Source organism: Nycticebus coucang, chromosome 17 (assembly GCF_027406575.1).
Source record: "Nycticebus coucang isolate mNycCou1 chromosome 17, mNycCou1.pri, whole genome shotgun sequence".
Classification (NCBI taxonomy): Eukaryota; Metazoa; Chordata; class Mammalia; order Primates; family Lorisidae; genus Nycticebus; species Nycticebus coucang.
The window spans coordinates 30,473,888-30,492,147 of NC_069796.1; the positions used below are offsets into that span (position 1 = coordinate 30,473,888).

The 18,260-nt window shown below is 47.1% G+C and overlaps 1 protein-coding gene across 3 annotated transcripts in view; it reads left to right on the forward strand.

Moving 5' to 3' along the window:
* The first annotated feature begins 655 nt into the window (after nt 1-655).
* Nucleotides 656-18,260, forward strand: part of SLC22A5 (solute carrier family 22 member 5) — a 32,614-nt gene continuing 15,009 nt past the window's right edge. For 2 of the 3 annotated variants that reach the window (XM_053566936.1, XM_053566933.1), the window contains exons 1-2: nt 657-1,282; nt 9,121-9,224. In XM_053566936.1, coding sequence (XP_053422911.1) covers nt 890-1,282; nt 9,121-9,224 — 497 coding nt within the window. In that variant the 5' untranslated portion in view covers nt 657-889. Of the gene's footprint in view, nt 1,283-9,120; nt 9,225-18,260 lie in introns of all 3 variants that reach the window. The other variant, XM_053566937.1, reaches the window with a different exon arrangement.

The following is an 18,260-nucleotide window of genomic DNA, read 5'->3' on the forward strand; positions in this document are numbered from 1 at the left end:
AAATTGTTATTTTTTCCCCTTACCAGTTAACCCCTGAATAAACTCTGCAGAAATAAGTAATTAGAGGGGAACTCCTAATCCTAGGGTAGGATCATTAATCTTCAAGTTAAATTTTTACACTTGCTTGAAAACGTTTTACAATTATTTGAAGTTACACTTCTACATTTGCTTGAACATAATTGTTTGTTACAGACCATAATGTGGACAGGGCTTCTGGATTGGAATTAAAAGACATTACTTCCCCCAGCCTCTCTACTGAGGTAGTTTACAGTACTAGTTTCAAAATAATCCCTGTCACTCTTATAAGCATGGGCATTATTAACCATGTTGAGACCCTGGGCCATTCACATACCCTCTGTACCTGCTTGGGCAAAAAGTTGGGAGGGAGGGGGCATTTTTAGTACTTGAACCTAACAGCCACTCGCCCATCCACACCTGCCCTGCGGTAGAGAATCGAGCTCGGCCTCAGGTGCCGAGGCCAAGAATCTCTCCGCCTTCCTACACCGAGCCCTGGGGGCTTGGCTTGCCTGTCCTGGCCTAGCCCACTGGAGTCCGCACCCCGCCCCGGGGCGCAGGCCCCGCCCACCCGCCGTCACGCCCGGCCCCAGCTCCGCCCCACCCGCGCCGCACTGCGGCCAGGCGAGGAGGGCCCAGTGTGCCGGGCCCAGAGCCCGCCCCGGGCTAGCGCCCTATGTAAGGCTGGCCCCGGCGGCCGGGCCGCTGCGGCGGCGGCAGCTAGAGAGCCTGCCCTCTCCGCGGACGGCCTCAGGTCAGTTCTTTGCTCAGTCAGGCGGCCGGTGCCCCGCGCGCACGCGCATAAGCCCTCAGCGCCCCGCCCCCGCGCGCCTCCGCATCCCTGGACCGCGGGCCGCGGGCCGCAAGGGGTGGCATGCGGGACTACGACGAGGTGACCGCCTTCCTTGGCGAATGGGGGCCCTTCCAGCGCCTCATCTTCTTCCTGCTCAGCGCCAGCATCATCCCCAACGGCTTCAGCGGCCTGTCGTCCGTGTTCCTGGCGGCGATTCCGGAGCACCACTGCCGGGTGCCGAGCACCGCGAACCTGAGCAGCGCCTGGCGCAACCACAGTATCCCGGTGCGGCTGCAGGACGGTCGCGAGGTGCCCCACAGCTGCCGCCGCTACCGGCTCGCCACCATCGCCAACTTCTCAGCGCTCGGGCTGGAGCCGGGGCGCGACGTGGACCTGGAGCAGCTGGAGCAGGAGAACTGCCTGGATGGCTGGGAGTTCAGCCAGGACGTCTACCTGTCCACCATCGTGACCGAGGTGGGTGCCAGGACGGCCGCGGAGGGAACCGTCGCGACTTTGAACACGCACAACCCTCCCCCCCACCAAATATACTCTTGATGCTTTCACTCCCTTGTCCTCCAACACACAGCCCACTACTGATGGGTGTCCTCCAGGCAGACCGCGCCCCTCACAGCACAGATCAATCTGTCCTCCCATTCTGATGGCCTCACTGAAGAGGGAACCGAGAAGGCCCTCCAGGGCTCTGAGGGGTTCAGGACTTCCTCTGGCTGGAGCTAGGAAAGGTGAGGCAGGGCTTGGACTAAGGGTCTGTCACCGTTTTTCCTTCAGTCCCTTGATATCTGTTCTGAAAAAGAGGAAATACTCCCTTTTCCTGAACTTTTAAGATTAAAGAAGCATGTGTATAAAACTACCTCTTCCCTCTTCTCTGGTTACTCCTTACCTTACCCATCCTCAACCCAAAGTGACAACCTGGTCATGCCCTGTAAGAAACTGCTTACCTTTTGGACATGGTCAGTTGTCAGTCCATGCATCTGAATATGTGTTCTGGGTAACTTGTTGACCTGGAATGTTTTCTAAGGTATTCTGAGGCAAAGTCCCTTCATTGCCTTCCTCAGTTCTTAGGGAATGAGGGAAATCTTTCTCATTTCCCAGCTCCATGGATTTTCCTTTTGGGTGGCTTTGTACCCCAGAGGACCTGTGTTGTCGGAGCTGGATTTGTGCCCTGATGTGATGTTAACGCCCGGGGGCATGTGCACGTTCTTTACATCTTGCTCAAATACGGGAACTCTAACTCTTTTGAGTTTCAGCTGAACTAGAAAATCTGGGCAGTGGAAGAGCTTTCCTTGATAGTCATTAGGCCACCCAGGTTCACTCACTGATCAGGGTTAGGGATTTGCAAATTAGAAAAGGCTTTCTGAGGGAGAAAGGCTACTGAGCTGAAGATCCAGTTGCAACAGCAAGGAATTACCCAGCAGGAGGACAGAGTTCACAGGAAGGGATCCTCAGGGGAAGGTGCCACAGGTCCTGGTATCCTTCAAACCTGGCTGGACGTAGATACAGAGGTTTCCTACTGGGGCCTCAGACAGGCAGCTCAGAAGTCCTAGCTCCATCTTCTGGGATCATCACTCTTTAAAGGAGTCTGAGAGGTGCTTTTGGCGACTCAGGTGTGTGTGCACCAGCATGTTTTCTCTGCATGTTTGGGACATTAATGTTCTCAGCACCTTTACATGCTTATTCCATGTATGTAGTAGGAATGTGACCTGAGCCCATCTGGGATTTCTCAGCTAGTGACATCATTCTAGTGTCCTGAAACATCATTACTTGACAAAAGTGGAGGAAGCCAGCTGTGATTTGTGACCCATGAGTCCACAGAGAATTGGAACCTTCATTTGTCATAAATCCTGGGTCCTGACCCATCAGTGAGTCTATTACCTTCCTAGAAGCCAATGAAAACTGAGGGCAGAGGCTGTCCTTGGGGCAGGCAGAGCGCACAGAGGGGAACATGAAACAGGAGTCCCTACAAATTCTGCTTGTGACTGCCCAAAGAGGAGGAAGGAAGTGAAGGCAGAAGAAACTCATGGCATTCTCTGGGTTCTTACCCTGAGCCCTGAGAATCCCCTGGCTTACTCTAGTCCTTTCCTCCTGCCTCGCTGCCCCTATCCTGCCTTCTGTGAGTGCTGGTAGCATTGATGTACTCCCAAAGGCAAAAGGGTCTGAGCCTACCTGCTGCCAATGTCTGTCTTACATTTTTATAGACTATTTAGCTGTCTTAACAGTTTCATAAGAGTCATGTGCCCTCTCACCTACTTACGAGTTGTCTATCTTTGCAGGAGGCAAGATTAATGCTTTACTTAGTTCTGTTTTGGGATGCTGGAATGTTTGGCTTTAAAAGTTGAAAGCTGCTTATTCCTCTCAGGAGAGCAGTAACTGTTGGAAACTGCTGCATCAACATTCTAATGGCTTTTTCCAAGGCTCATTTTCTTTCAACCAGACCTGGTCCACTGATCACTGCGGCTAGCTAGCTGGCGCTGCTAAACGCCTCCAAGCCTGCCCTCTGCCTCAGATCATACATAGAGATGTTTCTAAGTACAGTGGTATTAAATTCCTATTCATATTTTTCTTTTCTTTTCTTTCTTTTTTTTTTTTTTTTAGATAGAGCCTCAAGCTGTTGCCCTGGGTAGAGTGCTGTGGCATCACAGTGCACAGCAACCTCCAACTCCCTGGCTCAAGTGAGTCTCCTGCCTCTGCTTCCCAAGTAGCTGGGACTATAGGTGCCTGCCACAATGCCTGGCTATTTTTTGGTTACAGCCGTCATTGTTGTTTGGCGGGCCCGGGCTGGATTCGAACCCACCAGCTCAGGAGTATGTGGCTGGTGCCTTAGCCTCTTGAGCCACAGGTGCTGAGCCTCTTTTTTTTTTTTTTTTTTTTAAACAGGGTCTCACTCTTTCTCCCAGGCTACAGTGCAGTTGTGCACTCATAGTTCACTGCAGCCTCAAACTCCTGAGTTCAAATGATCCTCATGGCTCAACACTCCTGAGTTGTTAGGACTACAGGTACATGCCACCATGCCTGGCTAATATTTTAAATTATTTTTTGTAGAGGCAGGGATCTCTCCATTTTGCCCAGCCTGGTCTTGAATTTCTGGCCTCAAGTGATCCTCCCATCCCAAAGTGGGGATTATAGGTGTAAGCCATCACTTGGGCCCCTGTTCATATTTTTCTTTTTTTTTTTTTTTGGTAGAGACAGAGTCTCACTTTATGGCCCTCGGTACGGTAGAGTGCCGTGGACTCACACAGCTCGCAGCAACCTCCAACTCCTGGGCTTAAGGCGATTCTCTTGCCTCAGCCTCCCAAGTAGCTGGGACTACAGGCACCCACCACAACGCCCGGCTATTTTTTGGTTGCAGTTTGGCTGGGGCCAGGTTTGAACCCGCCACCCTCGGTATATGGGGCTGGCGCCTTACCGACTGAGCCATAGGCGCTGCCCCCCTGTTCGTATTTATCAACCAAAGACTTGAACCTCAGGTCTCTTGTTTGTTTGTTTGTTTTTTCAAGTTAAAATACATACATGTAGTATTAAACTTGTGGTAGATTTAGATCTTTGCAACTTGTTCAATTTCTGTCATGATACTGGATTCAGAAATTTTTTTATAGACTGGGTTAATGAATGATAGAAGAAATCATCTCTAATGTTTGAGAACTAAAGAAAAACCGACAGTTTAATTTTTGTTTATATTTTTTTCTTTTTTTATTGTTAAATAATAGCTGTGTACATTAGTGCAATCAAGGGGTACAATGTGCTGGTTTCATATACAATCTGAAATATTCTCATCAAACTGTTCAACGTAGCCTTCATGGCATTTTCTTAGTTATTGTATGTAGACATTTGTATTCTGCCTTTAGTAAGTTTCGCCTGTACCCATTCTAAGATGCACCGTAGGTGACAGTTTAATTTTTAGAAGGACAAGTTAGGGGTGGCCAAAGAGGATTGACTGAATATTTTAAAGGAAATGTTATTTCCCACCTCATTAACTGGAGTTTGGTGCTGGGTGGAACAAGATGTTGGCATTGGCAGAAGGAAGAGGATATCATGAGATCAAAGAGGTTAGTGCTCCCGTGTTTTGGGAATAGTTTGGCGGTCCACATCCTTCTAGGCTGCCCCCTCCTGTGGCCCCTCAGTCATCCCTGGGGAATCAGCCAGCCCATCTTGTAGTGCTTCTCAGCCCAGGACTGCCCCTTCCTCTGGGAACCTGGGTGATTTCTAGGTGGCCTAGCCCACCCACTTTTTAGTTTCCTCATAGGTTAGCCCAGTTTCCTTTCTAAAGTTTCCTTTAAAAACTTCTGGGCAGTGCCTGTGGCTCAAGGAGTAGGGCGCCGGTCCCATATTGCAGAGGTGGTGGGTTCAAACCTAGATCCGGCCAAAATCCAAAAAAAAAAAAAAAAAAAACTTCTAAGCTCTGGCTCAGTGCCCGTAGCTCAGTGAGGAGGGTGCCAGCCACATATACCAAGGCTGGTGGGTTGAGCCTGGCCTGGGCCTACTAAACAACAATGACAACTCCAACCAAAAAAAATAGCTAGGCATTGTAGTTGGCTCCTGTAGTCCCAGCTACTTGGGAGGCTGAGGCAAAAGAATCACTAAAGCCCAGGAGTTGGAGGTTGCTGTGAGCTGTGATGCTACGGTGCGCTACTGAGGGCGACATAGTAAGACACTGTCTCAAAAAAAAACAAAAACTTCTAAGCTGGCATCCAGGAGCCCAAGTCTCTTCAGCCAAGACCTAGCAGTCCTCTGCATTGCCTTGCTTTCTTCCTGTCTCTGCTACCCAGAGCCTCCTGTCCCAGTCCTCAGCAGGACTCCCACTCTCTGTCTGTTGTCCTGGACTAGCTGTTCTATCAGCTTTGTCTCCCTTATAGATAGTCCTGAAAAATGCTAGAGCCCCCACCGTTATCCACAGACCTGACTGAAGGAAAAACCACAGCAATCTGGGAGTGGGGCTGGGCTGAGACTGGGCTGGAACAACCAGAGTGACCTGGAGCTTGTGCTGTGCCAATGTTAACTTCTCTCACCCAGGCGAAGTGCAGACCCTTATCCATCTGGCCTTTTGCATCTTATGGCAAGCCAGAAAAGCCACCGGCTGGGCCCTGCAGCCCTCTGTGCATGCACAGTCATAGTTGACACAGCTGGCTATGAGTGGTCAGATTGAGCCTCTCTATCTAGCTGAAAACTGTCATATTGGATTGAAATTCTGACAGTTATCACAAAGCAGGGGATCAAGGAACAAAGAAAATGTATTCTAGAGATTGAAGTTCAGAGTTCATTTGGACTTTGGGCAGCCAAACAAGGGCCAAGCCCAAAAGTTACTATGAGTTTGAAGGTCGACAACTTTAAAATTTTTCCATTCATTCACTCACCTGTGTACCAAACAACTCCCGAGCCTCTCCTCCGTACAAGGTACTGCCGGGTACTACAGAGGATATGGTAGCAAATATCTCTTTTCTTTGCACTGACAGCCTTGAGGCGAGGGTTCACCATCAACTGTAGCAGGAGGCAGAACGAAATGTGTGTAGGAATACATGGCATGCTGTAACGTGGTGTTTGCCAGTGTGTTTGACCATTGATGCAATCAGGCTAGGTACATCTCAGGGAAGAACTTCTGCCTTCTGGGCACAAACCCTATGTCTTTTCCCTTCGAGCCGATTCACAGGTAAGAACATTTAGTCCCAGGGAACTATGTCATCTCTCTACTTCTCATACCTGAGAAGCAGCCCTAATAAAGTATGAGGTACAAGAGGCACAAGTCTCCCTCTTTTTAAAAAGTTTAACAACTTTATTAAGATATAAATTATATAAAACCTGTATATATCTAAAGTATGAAATTTGAAAAACTTGGCACATATGTCTATATACCTGTGAAGCCATCACCATTTGAAAGGCATATTTCTGATCAGGAAGAAGGGCAAGTCTAGGCCCCTTGCCAGAGTTGCTCCCAGGTATTCTTGAGGTTGAATCTGCTTTTGCAGCTCACCCAGCTGAGAGGTAATGATGTTAGACTTGTGACCTGAGTCTTAACCCCACACAGTCAAGCGGGTCTGTAGTTACTTTAGTTCTACCTAGGGAGCCAGCAGCTCAGTATAGGAATACCCCATTCCCAGAGCTGTACACAGCAAGGGGTACTTAGCCTGTACTCTATGGGCTTCTCCTCCCATCTTTTCTAAGGAGGATTCAGGCCACATCCCAGAGCCCATGCAATCCATCTGATAGGTGGGTAGATGGGTTGTCTGGGTGGAACCAAATGCATGCCTACCCTTGTTCATTTTTGAGACTCATCGCCTTTCCTGATTCCACTCAGAGGCCCCCCAAAGCTAGTAGAAAAGAAGTGTTAATGCATGTTTGCTTTCCCAAACCCAGGCCCTGAGAGTTGGCAAGGACTGTCAGCAGTGGGTGGAGGGCCAGTTACTCCAAGGGTCACACACTTGCCTAGACTAGGGAAAGGCTGAACCAAGTGGCTGAGGGACCCTGAGAAATGCACTGGTGTCTATCCCAGGATGAGCAATATAGTCATCCTGTCCCCTTCAACCCCAGAACTCACTGCAGACACCCATGTGGATCTCCAACCTAACTCGGCCCTCTATGTCCCCAACCCTCATGATAGACCTGTAGAGAAACAGCGGCTAACCCTTTGTTCTTTTTTTTCAATCTTTTTTGCTACGAAAGTAATACATACTAGCTGGGAGCTAGATCCCTTCATACTCAAGGGTGGCAATAGCTATAATCTGGCCCCTGAAACTCAACCTCACACCCAGAGGCCAGCACCCTATCATCAATTCCCTCAGCTTTGTCTCCCCCACCGCTCCCAGTCCTGGTTGTTTGTGGATGGGGTCTGCCCTAGGGGCACTCACCCACCTACCAGAGAGATGGTTTCTGGGTTCTGATACCCCAGGGTGTGGCAGCCTGAGCATTCAAGCTGTGATGCTCTGATACTCTTGACTCTTGCTATCTGGGCTTCCTCTTCCCTGGGTTGGAGATCACCACCCCTCTCTCAGCCCATCTAGGTGAATGCTTGTTCCAAAGTGGAGAGCCAGCAGCATGCCTGACTGCAAGGGTTCTTTGTGTCCAGTCTGCAGGCTGCCCTCTGACCTCTCTGAGAGGTGCCCAGAGGCTGTATGCACACACTTTGCAGCAGAACAGAGCGAGCTTGTTTTTCCCTCTATCGATGGGAAGAGCTGCTTTGTTCTAGGGAACTTCACACTCTCCCTGCCTCTGTTCATTAGTGGGAAGCCAGCAAGCTCCACGGAGGGCAGACTAGTAGCCTAGTGCTCAACAGGCAAGGGTCTGAATTCCCAGGATGATGGCTGTTCCCATGAGAAGTCTGCAAAGGTTATTACTGAGCGCCATCTCTCTGTTCTGGAAAACATTTTTCTGGGACTACAAAGTTTCTTGTTTTGGCTTTTTTCCTTCTTTTGGCTCCTTCTGACGCTGGGGTGGCCTACTGTCTAAGCCTGGCTACTTCCCCACACGTCCCCTCCCTTGCAGACCTCTTTCTCTGTTTGTGGTAACTACAGATGCAACCACACACTGAATGCTGGGAACACAAGCAGTGCAGCCTCTTCCCTACCCCAGTCCCTGTTTTACAAGTGGAGAAATTAAGGCAGCATTCCCCCCAGTTACTGGGGGGGAAATAATTGTCTGAAGTTGGACAACCATTTGTTGAGTGGAACCAGTTTCCTTGCTCCCAACTCAGAGCTTTCAGCTATAATTGGGCCTAGTACTATTGGTGTGCAGCTTCAGGGATTCTAGCTCTAAATATCAAAAGAAGGACCTATGGGTCATTGGCTTAGAGTGGAAGCCTGAGCAGGGCTGAAGGGACAGGTCCAAATGGTGCATCTGGGCCCTCTGGCCTCCGTCCCTTGCTGGATGCCTTAACCCCTGAAATCCCAGAGCCTCACTCCAGAACACTCTGTACCATTCTTGCCAGTGGCCTGAACCCCACTGAGCAAGGGCACTCTGCCTTTTCCACAGCCCTGGTCTCTACTTAAAATTATAGGAATGTACACCAGAGGCCCGGCCTTCTCCTGGGTCAGCATGTGGGCAGAGTACTTGCTCCCTGCCTGTCTTCCCTCCTCAAAATGGACGGAAGACAGTGAGGCTCACAAAGCTGTGAAGACAAGGTGGGGAGGGAGCCTGCCCTTTCTATAATAGGCAGCCTTCCTACCCTGGTGAGCCATCACCTCCCTAAATGAGTGCACACAGCCAGAGCATGCAGAGAAGCAGGATGTTCTGGCTTCATTTTCTAGGAAGCCTTCAATTTAAAACCTTTTAAAAGAAGTGAATGATACACCCCTTTGCTCCTCTTACAGTGGAACCTGGTGTGTGAGGACGACTGGAAGGCCCCGCTCACAGTCTCCATGTTTTTCGTGGGCGTGCTGTTGGGCTCCTTCATTTCAGGGCAGCTCTCAGACAGGTAAGGTATCTGTCTCCTGCAGTGGCAGAGGATCTCAGCACAGAGCACGTGCCTGACCCTTGACTTCAGTGGGTGGTACTCTTGGCCCAGGGTCTTGTATTTTAAAAGAAGAGGAGGCTGTGTCTACAGTATAGACTGTGTACCAAGTATGAAGAGGCAATGTTCCCCACTCCCTAATTCTTGGTGAGTAAAGAAACCTGAGCTACCAAAGCCAAATATATCCACAATCCAATTGACCGGGTAGTATCCTATGTTTGGCCTCTGCACTAGCTTGGATTGCTTTTCCTGGAAATGTGACTCTTTCCTGCCCCTGAACATGGGAGAGATTGATGCCATGCACATGTGACATGTGATATATTGTAGATCATTAGGCAGTACCATGGTGGCCGCCTCTGTATTCCCAAGAAGACCAATGTTCTTTGCAAAGTGAAAGGAAATCTCACTAGCCAGTAGTAGCGTATTGAATAGAACTCTTGTGTCCACAAGGCTGATGCCCCTTAGCTAAGTGGCCTGTGGCTATGGTACTTACTTGATGAAGAGGAGGAAGAATGCTGTTTGACCCATGTCTCGTAAGCAGGTTATTTGTATAATTCCAAAGCTTTTAACTCAAGGACCATTAATGGCCGAAAAAATCCCAAATCCCTTGAAATTGTTATTACAAAATGTTAAGAGATTGTACGTGAGCATTTGAGGGGAGAAAGGTCTGTAGTTTCCATGAAGTTCTCAGAAGAGTTTGTAACCTTGTGTCTGGAGCTTCTGGGTCAGTCAAAACAGGCTGAGATGAACAGAGCAGCCTTTAGCAAGTCTTTGGTCACACTGGCCCATGTGAGAACATCTACAGATCAGCGGGGCACTCAGTAGAGAGGAGTCCCAGCATCCTCCTGGAGGATTTGGGTCTCTTAACAGAGAAGTTCAGGGTGAGAATATTATCGTCCCTGGGAACAAAGCAATTTTTTTTGTTTTTTTGAGACAGAGCTTCAAGCTGTTGCCCTTGACAGAGTGCTGTGACGTCACAGCTCACAGCAACCTCCAACTCCTGGGCTTAAGCGATTCTCTTGCCTCAACCTCCCAAGTAGCTGGGACTACAGGCACCTGCCACAACACCCAGCTATTTTTTTGGTTGTATGTATCATTGTTGTTTGGCAGGCCTGGACTGGATTTGAACCCGCTAGCTCTGGTGTATGTGGCTGGTGCCCTAGCCGCTTGAGCTACAGTGCTGAGCCAAGAACAAAGCACTTTTAATCTGTAGCACAGTGATCTGGCACTGTTTACCTCTGTGGATTATTATCCTTTTCTGACAAGTCCCTCCTTATGAAAAAGTTAAATCTGTACATTTCTCACTAGATTTGTCTTTTCCAGAGTATTGTCATCTAGCGATTTTTCTTTTAAAGAAAGAAAACAATGTCTATAGTCACCAGTGAGCATTAAAGAGTTCAATAGACTGGCTTGGCGCCCGTAGCACAGTGGTTACAGCGCCAGCCACATACACTGAAGTGGGGTGGGTTCGAACCCAGCCCAGGTCAGCTAACCATCAATGACAACTGCAACAAAAAATAGCCAGAAGCCATGGCGGGCGCCTGTAGTCCCAGCTGCTTGGGAGACTGAGGCAAGAGAATCGCTTATGCCCAAGAGTTTGAGGTTGCTGTGAGCTGTGACGCCACAGTAGTCTACAAGGGCAACATGATGAGACTGTCTCAAAAAAAAAGAAAGAAAAAAAGGGTTCAGTAGACCATGAACGCAGATCAGTGATTCTAGTGAGCCTGTCACACCTGCCTCTTTGGAGTAAAAGCCTTCACTTCTCCAGATCTTTAATCTGGTAACGAGCATCGGTTATTTATATATTTCCATAGTACAAATATGCAAATCCATAGTACTTAGATGCACCAGACACTGTTATAAGTACTATATGCACCAGACACTGTTATAAGTACCATATAGATTTTTAAAAAAACAAATAATTTAATCCTCATGGCCCCGTAAGGTAGAAACTATTATCCTTATTTTACAGATGGGGAACGTGAAACAAAGAGTTAAATAACGAGAAGGATATGTGTTTCCCAAGATAACACAGTTGGCAAGTGGCAGAGTTAGTATTTGGACTTGGATTAGTTTTGTTCCTCTATTTTGTATGGACTACTGTCCTAGGTCCTTGCTCTCCTAGAACTTGCTTTCTAGCAAGACAGAACTTATTAAACAAGTAATTAGAAAGAAGTTGTTATCCTTGGCTGTGGGAAGTGATACAGAGAGGTACAGGAGTTTCTAACAGAGGAGGTCACGGGAGGCGTCTCCAAGAAGGTGAAGCATAAGCTGAGAGTTAAAAGATGAGCAGAAAATTAGCGAGCTCAAAAGAGGCACAGGGACAGAATGGTCCACTGTAGTAGAGGTGCGGAGAATGGTGTGGGGCTGAAGGCAGCGAGGCAGGAGAATGCATGTGCAGAAGAGCAGACAGGGCTTCGTAGATCACGGTTAGGAGTTTGGGCTTCACCTATTGAGCAGTGCGGAGTTCTTGAAAGTTTTTTTTTTTTTTTTACAGTTTTTGGCCAGGGCTGGGTTTGAACCCGCCACCTCTGGCATATGTGACTGGCGCCCTACTCCTTTGAGCCACAGGCGCCACCCTATTGAAAGTTTTTTAAAGCAAGAGTAGGACAATCAGATTTGTATTTTTTGATACAAATCAAAAAATTGAAAAGTACTTTCAAAAGTTGAAAAGTACTTTGACAACCTTTTGGAGAAAGGATTGAAGGGCAGCAAGAAGGGTTGTAGAGAGACCAATTAAGAGGGCATCACAGTCGTCTCTGTAAAAGATGATAGTGGCACAGTCCTCTGATGAGGGTGACAAATGGAGAGAAATGGTAGGGAGTAAAATCAGGACCTGCTGATGGATTGAATGTGGGAAGTTGAGAGAGAAAAGATTCCAGACCTCCATAACCAGATAAATAATGATACCCTTCTCTGAGATGCAGAACACTGAAAGAGAGCCACATTCATAGGAGAAGCTGTCAAGCTCAGTTTGAATGTACTGAATTTGGGATGACTGTGAGACCCCTGCCTGGACAAATCAAGTATGCAGTTGGATGTAGATATGGTGCTCCAGGAGAGGTTTGGGCTGAATAAATACATTTGGGAATTATCAGCCTATGGGATCCTTATCAAAGCCACAGATGTGGAGGAAGTTGCCTGGGAAGAGAGTAGAATGAGAAGAAGAGCCTGGGGGACGGGGCAGGACTGCACTTAGAATCCCTCCCTGTGGAGTTGGGGGAACTCTCCCAGTAGTGGCTGAGCGAATGACCTTCATGTGAAAAACAAGAAAGAGGTACCTCAATTTCAGAGCTGAAACTCAATGTATTTTCTGGGTCACCTGTGTCATGGGTTAAGGAGACTTTTGTGGGCTAGCTTAAGAACTTGTTCACCATGTAACACCATGATTACCTGAGGATAGTGTTTAAGTTCCAATAGGTCTGCTCCCAAGGAAACTGGAAAAAAAAATCATGAGTATGTTCAGAACCACCTTAGTTTACGGAAGAGCTAATATAGTGTTTTAAAAGCCATTTTTAAAAAATTTGGCAACAGAACTTTAAGATTATTTATGCTCTTATGAAATAGCTAAAAGTATGGCTGTTTTGTCTCCACTCTCTTAGAAGGCCCAAGACTGGGTAGGATGAGAAGTTTCTAAGTGGGCCAGTTTTTTTTGGTTTTTGGCCAGGGCTAGGTTTGAACCCACCACCTCCGGCATATGGGACCGGCGCCCTACCCCTTGAGCCACAGGCGCCACCCAAAGTGGGACAGTTTTAAAACATAAGCCAAATAGCCCAGTGTGGTGGCTCACGCCTATAATCCCAGCATTGTGGGAGACTGAGTACGGAGAATTGCTTGAGGTCAGGAGTTTGAGACTTGTCTGAGCAAGAGTGAGACCCTGACTCATGAAGAAAACTGAAAAACCCAGTCAGGCGCAGCAGCGTGCCTGTAATCTCAGCAACTCCGGGAGGCTGAGGCGGCAGGATGCCCATAGCCCGTGTCTGAGGTTGCAGTGAGCTATGACACCACTGCACTCTGCTCGGGTCATAGGGTCATTTGTGTTGTCTCAACAACAACAACAAAAAAAAACATAAGCCAAGTAAGTTAACCCAAAAGCAGGCCAGGCGTAGGTGGCTCGCAAGTGAAATCCTAGCCCTCTGGGAGGCTGAGGCAGGTGGAATGATTGAGCTCAGGAGTTCGAGACCAGCCTGAGCAAGAGCAAGACCCCATCTCTACTTAAGATAGAAAAATTAGCTGGGCGTCATGGCGAGCACTTGTAGTCCCAGCTACTTGGGAAGCTGAGGCAGAAGAATCTCCTGAACCCACGAGTTTAAGGTTGCCATGAGCTATGACACCACAGCACTCTCGCTTGGGCAACAGAGTGAAACTCTGTCTCAAAAAAATAATAAGTAACCCAAAAGCAATAGATTCATGCCCTAAACTCATTATCTGGGATATCAACAATAACTTTTTATATAGAACAAAGGTTTAGCTTTCTTTGTGTCATATTAATAAGTCTGAAATTCAAGAGCAATTAAAATAATCCTTGGTTGTCAAAGCCTTGTATCTGACATTATTATCTTTATGTGTGTAAGTTATGACAGAAGCACAGCTCTGAGAGGTAGATTGATATTTCCTGTTTCTGTAGATATGTGTATGTTTGCTGTTCTGCTGACAAACTTTAAAAGTGAGCATTTCTGGCCTCAACTCCAGACTGCCAAGGACTGGTATTATGTAAGGGATCCCCAGATCTTTTTCTCCTCTACTAGCCCAGGGAACCCTTGGGAAGGGAAAAGGGTAGGTAGTGGTTATGCCAGCCTTATAGTTAAGGACCTCCCCTTGGTTGACTTGTAGAGCACTCTTGTTGAAGAACAATGCAGGGTAATTAGAGTCTCCTAGGCCAGGGTTTCTTAGTGTCAGCCCTAATATTTTGAGCCTAATGATTCTTTGTTGTAGGAGTTATTCTAGGCATTTTAGAATATCTAACATCTCTGGCCTCACTAGGCACTAGCAGCACCTTCTGCCCAAGTTGTGACAACCAAAAACCATAAAAAACAAAGAAACCCAAAATTGTTGTGCTGAGGAAAAAAACCCACCAAACTCTCAACATAACTGCAAGGCTCTTACCCTCTCCTCAGTCTTTTGCTGCACAGCTGATGCCAACTTCACTGGCTTCCCTCCTCATGTCCCCTCCACCATGGTGGCAAGTGCTCTTCTCAGAGTCTGAAGCATCCCCAATCCCCTACCCCTATGGCCTTCCTTGGCCATGCAAGCTAACTCAGTCCCTGGTTTATATTACCCTGTTTCCTTGTGATTTTCCTTCATAGCACCTACCAGGAATTGGAAAATAAAAGATGTTATTATCACAGGATTAATGTTGTTGTCCCCCACTGATCGAATATCATTGAAAGCTTGGTCCCTATACTGTTCATCCTTCACTGTCAACAACTATTTTTCCTCATCTCAGAGTCCCATCATCAAGGAGATCTTCACCGAACGCTCCCCCACCCTGACCCCCAGTCCAAGGAAGTTTCCTTTGTTGTTGCCCTGGTGGACCTGGTGTCTTTCCTGCAGTGCACTTGACTCAGGTGCAGTTGTATATTCAGCAGTGTGGTTGTTTGATTGAAATGTGATTCAAGGCCAGGCACAGTAGCTACTGCGTGTAATCCTAGCACTGTGGGAGGCCAAGCTGGGTGGATTGCTTGAGTTCAGGAGTTTGAGACCAGCATGAATAAAAGCAAGACCCCGTCTCTATTAAAAACAAAAAAATTAGCTGGGTGTTGTGGCAAGCATCTGTGGTATCAGCTACTTGGGAGACAGGCAAGAAGATCACCTGAACCCAAGACTTTGAGGATGTTATGATTGAGGCTGATACCATAGCACTCTAACCTAGGCAACAGGGTGAGACTCTGTCTTAGTAAATAAATGAGTGAATGAATGAGTTGAGATTCAAATGAGGCACAGGCTGTGGCCTGTAATCATAGCTACTGGGGAGTTATGGTGGTATATGCCTGTAGTTCCAGCTATTGGGGAGGCTTAGGCATATGAGTCATTTGAGCCCAGGTGTATGAGGCTGCATTGAGCTTGTGATTGCACTGCTGCATTCTAGCCTGAGCAACAGAGTGAAACCCTGTTTAAAAAACATTTTTTTAATTAAAAAAATAAATAAGTAAAATGTGATTCATGTCTGTCTCATCAACTGGACTATAAACTCTTTGAGGCAGAGATAGTATCTTTATTTAGTGATATTTCTAGTACCTGCTATAATGATACTCAACAAATACGCATTGAATGAAGGTTAAGTGTCAACCAGGTGTGGCCAAATTCAAACTGAGTCTACTACTTCATGCCAGGTTGACTTGTTCCTCCCCCTTGTGTCACTCCCTTTAAAACAAACCCAATGCATTTTTTTTAATGATCACAGATACAGAAAATCACACTGAACAAAAGTGTGGCTTAATGAATTACTTCTGAGAAATAGCCTTGTAACCACCACCAAGCTGAGCAATAGAACACTGTCCACCAAGAAGCCCTGTCACGTGCCCCATTCTAGTTAAATATCCTCCCTCTCCCTTATAAGTAGCCATTAGCCTAACTCCTAAGATAGTCACCTCATTGTGAGTTTTTTGTAGTTTTGTCATCCAAATTTACATCCTTGACACATGTTTAGTCTTGTCCTCTTAAAACACTTGATGTTTTTTAGTCTTCTCCATAGATTCTCCTTCCTTCCCTTTCTCTGCCTTACAGTTTATCTACTGAAGAACCTTGGGCTAGTCCACCTATGGAATTTGCCTGTCTGGATTTTGCTAATTGCACACTAATTATGCAGTTTGACATATTCCAATTATCTCTGCATTTCTTGCAAATTGGTGGCTGGATCCAGAGACTCAATCTGATTTAGGTTCAGATTCCTTTGGCAAGACTACAGGAGGCACAAGGCTGGGCGTGGTGGCTCACGCCAGTAATCCTAGCACTCTGAGAGGCTGAGGCAGGTGGATCACCTGAGCTTAAGACTTCAAAACCAACCTGAGCAAGAGCAAGACCTCATCTCTACCAAAAATAGAATAACTAGCCAGGTGTTGTGGTGCATGCCTGTAATCCCAGCTACTCAGGTGGCTGAGGCAGGAGGATTGCTTGAACCCAGGAGTTTGAGTTTGCTGTAAGCTAAGCTGAGGCTATGGCACTCTACCCAGGGTGACAGAGTGGGACTTTGTCTTATGGAAAAAAAAAAAAAAAGACTGTAGGAGGCAAGCAATGTCTCTTGCTGTGATGTTAGTGGTCATTGATACATAGTGCCTATATCAGTTCATTAAGGCCTGTCAAATGGTAGTATTCTAATTGTATTTTTCATGTAATAGTTAGAATACTTTTTTTTTTTTTGAGACAGAGTCTCACTATGTTGCCCTCGGTAGAGTGCTGTGGCATCATAGCTCACAGCAACCTCAAACTCTTAGGCTTAAGTGATTCTCTTGCCTCAGCCTCCCAAGTAGCTGGGACTACAGGCGCCTGCCATAATGCCTGGCTATTTTTTTGTTATAGTTGTCATTGTCGTTTAGCAGGCCTGGGCCAGGTTTAAACCTACCAGTCCTAGTGTATGTGGCCAGCGCCCTACCCACTGAGCTCTGGGCACCAAGCCAGTTAGAATACTTTTATAAATGGTATTTCCTCTCATCTATTATTGGTTACTAGTCATATGGTTTATGAAGGAAAAGCAGGACAAATGCTTCTTTTTCTTTACTGGTTTTCATATTTAATGAATTATTTCTCTACCATCCTCCAATGTTGACTGATTCTCTTTTTTGTTTGTTTTTTGAGATAGGGTCTCACTCTGTCACCCAGGTTAGAATGCAGGGGCATCATTGTAGCTCACTGCAACCTCAGGCTTCTAGGCTCAAGTGATCCTCCTGCCTCAGCCTTTCAAACAGCTGGTACAATAGATACATACCATGATGCCCAGCTGCTTGTTTTATTTTTCATAGAGATAGGATCTTGCTCTTGCTCAGGCTGATCTTGAATTGGCCTCAAAGAGTCCTCCTGCCTCCACCTCCCAAAGTGCTAAGATTACAGATGTGAGCCACTGTGCCTGACCCAATTCTTAAAAAAAAAAAAAAAAAAATACCGGCGCGACGCCTGTGGCTCAAGCGGCTAAGGCGCCAGCCACATACACCTGAGCTGGTGGGTTTGAATCCAGCCTGGGCCCGCCAAACAACAATGACAGCTGCAACCAAAAAATAGCTGGGCATTGTGGTGGGTGCCTGTAGTCCCAGCTACTTGGGAGGCGGAGGCAGGAGAATTGCTTGAGCCCAGGAGTTAGAGGTTGCTGTAAGCTGTGATGCCACGGCACTCTACCCAGGGCGACAGCTTGAGGCTCTGTCTCAAAAATAAATAAATAAATAAATACCATTATGGTAATCCCAGCACTGTAGGAGGCTGAGGCAGGAGAACTGCTTGAGCTCAGGAGTTTGAGACTTGTCACAGCCTCAGTGAGATTAAGACCCTAACTCATTAAAAAAAGTGAAAAACCCAGCTGGGAGCCATGTACCAGTGCCTGTAATCCCAGCAGCTTCCAGAGGCTGAGGCAGCAGAATGCCCACAGCCCAAGTCTGAGGTTGCAGTGAGCTATGATGCTACTACACTCTGCTCAGGGCATAGGGTGGGACTCTGTATCAACAACAACAAAAACCAAGAAAGAAAAAAAATAATTAAAAAAATAATAAATAAAAATACCATTATGGGCCAGGCACGGTGGCTTACACCTATAATCCTAGCACTCTGGGAGGCCAAGGCAAGAAGATTCTTTGAGCTCAGGAGTTGGAGACCAGCCTGAGCAGGAAACCCTATCTCTACTAAAAATAGAAAAAAATTAGCCAGGCATTGTGGTAGTCACCTATAGTTCCTGGGGGACTGAGGCAGGAGAATCCTTTGAACCCAGAAGTTTGAGGTTGCTGAGAGCTTGGCTGATTGCCATAGCACGCTAGCCTGGGTAACAGAGTGAGACCCTATCTCAAAAAACAAACAAAA